A 7,840-nucleotide genomic window follows, 5' to 3' on the forward strand; every position below is an offset into this window, starting at 1 on the left:
AACAACTAAAAATTAAAAAAATAATTATGTTTTTTAAATATATTTTGATGTTAAATTTGAACTCAAATTTAATGTTTAAACCAATAGAAAATCTCAATTGGTGCCATTTCGATATTTTGAGGACCGAAACAGAACTTACTTTTTAGGCCATAACTCAAGGACTGATGTTGAAATTGACCCAAAAACTCATCCAAACATTGCGGTTCAAGGCTCGAGTTTTAAAAGGTGAGTCGAACTTCTTGACATTTCAGGTAGGCTGCGCTACATTAACAAACTAGGTGAGTCGGCAAGGCCGGTCGGATTTTATTTTTCTTCTTCAGTCTCCCCTCTCTGCATCACCACACTTCCCCTCTTCTTTTGAAAAAACCGTTGGAGGTGAGAAATATTTGCAGGCATGGAAGAAAACCCTCCGCGCTCTAATCTCAAGCGCCAATTCTGCGAAGACCAAGACTCCAACAAGCCTCCCGCGTAATTTTTTTTTCTTTTTTTTGCTTTCACTTTTCAATAATTTTATGCTGTTATTTTGTTTTAGCTCCTAATTTCCTCTTTTATGCTCGCTCTCCGTTTCTCTTATTTTCTTTTTGAAAGCCTTATATTGTCAATATCTTTTAGGGTTACTTATTAGTGTATTGATTTTTCAAGGGTTTAAATGAACTTTCCCCCTTTTGAGTGTAGTCAAGTCTTTGATATCTTCGATTAAGTTTGTTTTCTATAAGGAAATTAGGGTGAATTATATGTCTTCTTTTCTATTTCTTTTTTCCTTCCAGGGATAATTTATATTTGATTTTTGGAATTTTAGAATTGAATCAATATGTTTATTTACAGGCAAAAGAGGGTTAGGTTCCCCAAGGGAAAGAAGGTAAAGCCCGGAGAAGAAGTACCGAACAGAGTTGATATTGAAGACGGTTCGGGTGACTTGAAGGATCCTCGACTCGCTGCTAAGGAGCGTTCCATACGCCGCAGTCAAATTACTGCAGAGCTATTTTCTGAAGATGGACGAGGAATGCTTAATGATGTCACGGCTGCTGAAGTTTCATACGAGGTAAGTTTATTGTTCTCTTAGTCCGTCCAATTTTGGATTCTAAACTGGACTTGACAGTATGAACATGCCATAAGATGTTAAATATGCAGTTTTTTTCAGAATTAATGCCAATTTATTCTTGCTGTTCAAAGGGTAGAATATAATTTGCAATCTTTGTTCTCTTATATGGTTTATGGCGGTCCTGCCAGTTATGTATGTCAGCTTTCTGTAAATTTAGTCTCTTGACTCTAATAATTGATAAATAGAAGTTTCCTTTTTATTTCTAATTAAAAAAAGCATCTTTATCTTCATTTTGTTGTAGTTTAGGTGTTGGTTCTTACAATATTTTGTGCCACTCTGAACTGTCACACACCTGGATTTTAACTTTGTTATTGAGCGAGTTTATAATTTTAGGGTGTTTCTTTCCTGAATTAGCTGCATTGTTTTGCAGCGATGATTGCTAGAGTCCTAAATTATTGGCTCAGGAGAAAGGATTAGCCAATGATGAGGCGTTTCTTTTTTCAGGATAATGAGAACTTCATTGATGATGGAGTTCAAATCGAACCCTTCAATCTTAACAAGGAAAGAGAAGAAGGATACTTTGATGCGGAAGGAAACTTTGTTGCATATGTCGCTAACAAGGAAATCAAGGCAAAGTGTTGTGTTGACCTGAAGCTGCTAAATATGATTACCAGAACTTCTATTGACTACCACATGGGTTTATTGTAGGATGCCTGGCTTGACAGTGTTGAAGTTGACATAGAATATACAGGAAAAGCATCTGTAACAACAAATGGTGAAGATAATGAAGTTGCGGCACAGGATCTTTCCTCCCAAGACATTGGAAAAATAAAGAGACGGATTGCTGATGTGCTTGAACCTGGAGAAACGGTAATGTACATAGTTTTTCTGAGACAAAAAAATGGTATTATTCCAAAGGGATATTATGTTACATATGTATTCCAGAATTTCCATTTTTTCCGTACAGAAGAGGCTACAGCCTAGGATAGGAGAGGGTAGATGCTGGGGTTTAAATCTCAAACCTGCTAAGTGTCACATTTTAAGAATTGCATGTACTAACTGGACTAAACCTTGGGTTCCATTTTACTTTAATTTTCATGATATCAGTACCCTATGTATAAAGTGAATAGTTGATACTGTATGTGGTGCTTATATTAGACTGATTTTATGTTGGCACTTATTGAATTTATTTTTGTTGTAATGCTTATTTTAGATGTTCACGTTCATTCTATTGAGGGTCTTCACTTTTGAGCCTAATCTAGTTCATAAACCTGCTCACATTAGGGCATAAATTATACTAAGGCTGTCAAGTATTGTAGATAATTTCTTCTAGATATCTTTTCCCTTTATTGGTTAAAGTCATGGTTGCTTTTGAAAGGAATAGAGTATTTTTTAAATAATTTTCCCCCCATTTATAGTTCTAACTCTAAGCAATATCCCATATGTCCTGGATATAGACATGTTTTATCCATTCAGTAATTAAATATGTTACAAGGGGACAGTTTAAAGCTAATTTAATGTTCTCTTGACAGGTTTTACAAGCTCTGAGAAGGTTGAAAGGAACTTCAAATAACAGAAAGGAGAAAATGTCAGATGAGACAAAGCGTGTATTTGACCAGCTAACTGAGGATGCCATTAAGTTAATGGAGAATGGTGATTTCAGTTAAGTCTGTACTTCCTTGTGCTTCTAGTTAACTAAGATTGAGAAGTTACCTTAAATATTCTTAGTTGATGCTACTGTCTCTCAAAACCTAAAGAAAAAAGGTGTGATGACTAATGCTTTTAAAGATGCTTGCCTACACAAGCTTTTAAAGGTTTGAAAAAAAAAGTTACCACACAAAAAAGAGGGGAAATTAAACAAAATCAGATTCACTTTTTTGGAGATAAAGGGCTATTGGTGGTCAACAAAGCCAAATATCTCAAGCTAAGGCTTAATCTTAAACAAGCATAAAATCTGCTTACTAATCCTCTTCCAGAATAAGTTACATATCCATTAGCTAGCACCAGTGTCTAAAAAAGGTAAACGTCACATTTAAGGTCCGGAGCTCAGTTTAACTGTCTCAAAAAGTTTCAAGCATCCTTAGTTTTAAAAGGCGCAAAGGGTCCCGAGAGCCTAGGCGCAAGGCGCAGGGCAAAGGCACGCACCTTCTGTAAGCGAGGAGCGTTTTTGTGCCGAAAAGCTTATATATCAATTCTGGAGTATTTAAAGACCCATTACCCTTGAAGCACTTAATCTTCTTCCCATTCCTTGACCATTGCTTGTCCCTTCTCATTTTTGACTTTCACAATACTCTACTTTCCAACGCATTTCAACCCAAAGTTGAATTTAGCATTTATTTGACTGTCAAAAGCTTCTGCACAACTGCAATTCCCTTTTTTATGCTGGCTTTCAGTTCTGGCTCAAGACATACCTTTAGGCATATGTACCTTTAGCCTTTGTTTGTGCTTATTGGTGTATTTATTGTTGTGCAGATGTGTATCATGAGAAGCAAGAAGTTTTCCAGCGCGAAGCAGGTTGGTGTAATGTTTCCGTATTTCTTTTAATATGTTCTTTTTATTTATTTATATATTTTGATGGTTTCTGAAGAAATTTTTGTCATATGTAAGTATTACACAATTTTTTAAGGGCAGGTGTATATTTGAATAGCTTTTATTAACTATGCTTTTGATATCTATTTTGCCAGAGGGATATGAGAAGTTAGCTCTGGCCAGGGACAAAGGCTTATCTGCTGATGCAGGACTGGATAACTCTCAACCGAACTTGGGAAGTGATGTACTCGCGGATGCAAATTATCCGGGAGTAACTTCCTCCGTACTTTCTGACTCGGCTGTGGGTACTTCAAATTCAAATATAATTGCTGCAGAAGCTTCAAGCAATGCTGCCGACAGTTATGATATGTTTGCAGACGATGACGACGATGAAAATAGTAAACCGTCATCTGAGCCTAATTCCACCGTTGACATTCATTCATCATCAGAAGCTGTCAACACTTTTCCTGATTGTATGTATTGTGAGCTATAATTTGTTTTGAATATAATGGAGCATTCTGGATTAAATAAAGTGTAAATGTTGCTTGATCTGCGTGTCTAATTTAGCATTTGCGTCTTATGCAGCCGGAGATGCCTATAATGATTATGTCTATGATGAGTCTTCGGTGGTAACCCTTCTTTGATCCTTTTTTGCTTCCATATGCTATAGTTTCAAATGGGACTTGGATTTCTATGTTTCTCTACCGGAGTTCCTTTCTACATTATGTTGTGATTTATGAAGCAGTTATAGATATTTGAAGGAAGAATTGCTAATAAATAAATACGTATCTTGGTGTTGGGTAATATTTGATCTTATCTGGTAATTTTATGTTCAGGTACTACTACAGTAGCACTTTGGGATATTATTATGATCCATCTACTGGACTATTTTGCTCAGCAGTATCAGGGCAATGGTAATGTTTCTTTTTTGCTAGACGTGTTTAGCATATTCATTTATACTGGTTCAACTGTCAGCTTGAAAATGTGAGCAGTTACTGGGTCACTTTACATTGTGGATGTAAATGAGTTTCTTAATTGAGCCAAAGAAACTTTGTGATTCCTTGCTCATGTGAATAATGTGATATTATGCATGAACATGCTGTTTCCTTCTGGGTTAAAACTATGCTTGAAGATGATTAAATGATAGATTTACTTGATTGCGTAAGAAAAATTGCAGAACGTGAACAGACTATTTTTAAAATTATGGGTTTTGGCTTTAGATTATTAGACTACTGTTGATTAGTTTGAAAGTAAATGTTTAAGATAATCTATTATCATGGATCAGTCGTAAGTAAACATATAATAACCAAATCCATTAGACTGGATGGTTTTCATTACCTTTTTTCCACATTTTGATTTCTTTATCTTGTTTTAAAAAAAATAGAACAGTGAAAAAGTTTTAGGAATTGCATATTTGACCATCATAAGCAGGTCTTCGATTTTCCTGATTACATTTTGCATATGCCTGCTTTAGAACCTCATCCGTCTTATCTCATCTGCTGATATAGGTATTCCTTTAATGAAGCAACTGGAACATATGATGAAGTCAAAGAGGTGACGTCCACATAAATTAATAGAGTTGCCGCTTCAGTGTAGGAAGTTGTACAGGCTTCAAAGTTGGAGGTTTGAAATTCTCATGTTCCTCATCTCTTATAGCGTTTGTGATCAAACCTTTTACAGTTTGTAGCTATAATGATCTCGAACTCTAAACTTAGCCTTGTTGGTGTATGAAGTCAATTTTTATGAGGTTTCTTTTGTACTGTTTATTTCACCAAGATCACTTAGGAGTTACTTTGAAATAGCTTTTAGCTGCTCAGATTAAAGGGAATTTACCTTATCCGTTTTGTTGTATGAATTTGAAGTTGTATTCAAAATGAAGTTTTGCAATTGCATTTGCTTGCAGGGTGCAGGGTGTAGAATATTTTAGCTTGGATGATATCAGTGTAAGTTTACCATATTATCTTCTTATTCTGAGCATATTGAACGATCTGCCACGTTCCTATTCAAAATTAATGTGTTTACATGATAAATTTGTTATTTTTTTATAACAGATTAAAGTATAAATTATGGGTTAACCATCCATTTATTTTAAAATTTTAATTTTTGAAAAAAAGAAAACAAAAAATAATATTATTTACATAAAAAGGTTCATTGTAATGACGTTTTCAAGTTGTGGTCTAAAATTTGATTACTGTGTTGTAAATATAAATGACTAAGTTTGATATCAATCTAGAATGAGAACATTATGTAACCCCTCATACCGATATGGGTAATCCGATTCGGGAAGTTATATTAGGGCCATCAGAGCGACCCATCATAAAAATAGCGGAAATTTAAATTTTTTATTAAAACATGTAAAATCATAAAATCATGAAAGTAAACTTTATCGATATTCAAAAATAAAGTAGATTTTTAGACTCGTATATAAAACAAAATACAATCTACATGCCCCCTAATCACATGTACAATACTCTGCAAGCTATGTTGGAAAAACTCCTTTACGGATGTCTATAGTTGTACTGGTTCAATCATTTTTAACCTGCAATGGTGAGTAATAGAGTGAGCTTCAGAAAGCTCAGTAATACAAGATATATCAGATGATGTTATAGGTTATGCAGATAAATGGAATACCATATAATTACTTATTGAATCAGACGTATACCGATTTTTGGGATAATCTGGGGTTCCACTGGTAATTCATCAAGTAGAAGCAATGTCGATCTTATGTCATAGGAAGCATTCATACTATGACATTTTCAGAAGATTGAATATGATGTCTAGTGTGTTCCAATCAAAACTAGTGAAAAGAAATAAATCTTTTAAAATCATAGTTGAACCCCCAACTTAACTCCATTATGCAATTTCCCAAAATTGCGTCCGTAGGGTTTACCCTAATCACATAGCAAAAGGAAGCCAACCTAAGGATATTCCTTGGGGCCTATGGGCCTACCCAAGAGTATCCTTAGATCCGTAGGGTTACCCAAAGAACACAACAAAAGGAACCAACCTAAGGATATTCCTTGGGGCTTATGGGCTTACCCAAGGGTATCTGTAACATTCCAAATCAGGGTCAGTGACTAAATTGCAAACTTTGAAAATTTTGTGTTCAATTTAGAAATGAAATTAAAAGTCTCGGGATTTAAGTAAAGAATTTTAATATTGGATTAAATAGCAAAGATAGATGAACTAAATGGGCAAAATGGTCTTTTCATGGGAAATATTTTTATCTTCCCTTTTTGAGTATTATATAAACGTGGGAAATATGAGAGAGTTCCATACTTCTCTTCTTTTCCACCGTGAAGCCATAAGCAAAGGTAAGATCTCTTTTTAGTTGATATTTTGCTGAATTTAGGATTTGGTTATGATTATTGGATGATAATTGTCGAAACGATTTTTTCTTGATAGGTGAAAAAAGGTGAGATTTAAAAGCCACATTAATTTTTAATTTACCTCTTTCAATTGAGTGTTAATTTAAAAACAAATGTAATTTGAAAATCTCTCGTTTTGAAAAAAATTCAGATTTCCTTTACGATCGAAAAAAATATAGTTCAAAGAGTCGCCACCAATCTTTGATTAGGGTGTGATTGGGCACCAAAAAAATGTTTCGTCATTTTAAGTAAAAATTAATTTTAATTAAAACAACAAATTGAGGTCTGCGTTACCAAAAAAATGAGTTCGGGAGTCGATTACGTGTGGGGAAGGATTAGCACCCCCACAACGCCCTAAATCGGTACCTAATCGATTAATTAACGTCTTTGCAATGAACTTTACAAATTCGGATTTATTTTGATTTTTGATCCAATAAAACAATGATGTAAAAATTAAAAAAAAAACATTCAAAAGCACTCAAATAAATTAAATTAAAATTATCGAGTCAGTTTAGAAAGATAAAGAATGTTCGATTATTTACAAATATCGAGACCAGATCTTAAAAGTTATAACAACCTTTTCTCGATATATTTAAATAAACGAACATTTCTTTTTCTCTCGTTCCCAAATTTTAGGTGACAAATCAATTTTTTTGTTTCACTTTCGGGATACACTTTTATTTTAAAATCATTAAAAGCGGACCTCAAATCAGTTATGACTGCCCACTTCAACAATTTTAAATTAAAAATATATTACCCTTAATCCAATTATGTAATATGTCGAGTTATGCAAATGAGACTATCATACAAACTATGCAAAAAATGTATGTCATGTAAAAATTAATGGCATCTAATTATATATGTATGATCAAACATGCTTACATAAACACTTCCTAGACCA

General features: G+C 34.0%; 1 protein-coding gene across 2 annotated transcripts; it reads left to right on the forward strand.

The window, feature by feature from the left end:
* Positions 1–324: 324 nt before the first annotated feature.
* Positions 325–5,537, forward strand: LOC120163690 (CD2 antigen cytoplasmic tail-binding protein 2-like). Of its 2 annotated transcripts, XR_005519673.1 has the most exons (11): positions 325–468; positions 826–1,042; positions 1,547–1,672; positions 1,751–1,912; positions 2,575–2,704; positions 3,515–3,556; positions 3,727–4,044; positions 4,157–4,200; positions 4,408–4,485; positions 5,080–5,194; positions 5,475–5,537. XR_005519673.1 is itself a non-coding variant. In XM_039173554.1 (9 exons), the coding sequence occupies exons 1-9, from the start codon at positions 395–397 to the stop codon at positions 4,420–4,422; spliced, it is 1,128 nt and encodes a 375-aa protein (XP_039029485.1). In that variant the 5' UTR covers positions 325–394; the 3' UTR covers positions 4,423–4,509. The 2 variants fall into 2 exon arrangements, 1 of the variants encoding a protein (XP_039029485.1); XM_039173554.1 differs by lacking the exons at positions 5,080–5,194; positions 5,475–5,537 and having other exon boundaries at positions 4,408–4,509.
* The last annotated feature ends 2,303 nt before the right edge of the window (positions 5,538–7,840 follow it).

The sequence above is a fragment of the Hibiscus syriacus genome, unplaced genomic scaffold, assembly GCF_006381635.1.
Source record: "Hibiscus syriacus cultivar Baekdansim isolate YM2019G1 unplaced genomic scaffold, ASM638163v2 tig00111493_pilon, whole genome shotgun sequence".
Taxonomy (NCBI): domain Eukaryota; kingdom Viridiplantae; phylum Streptophyta; class Magnoliopsida; order Malvales; family Malvaceae; genus Hibiscus; species Hibiscus syriacus.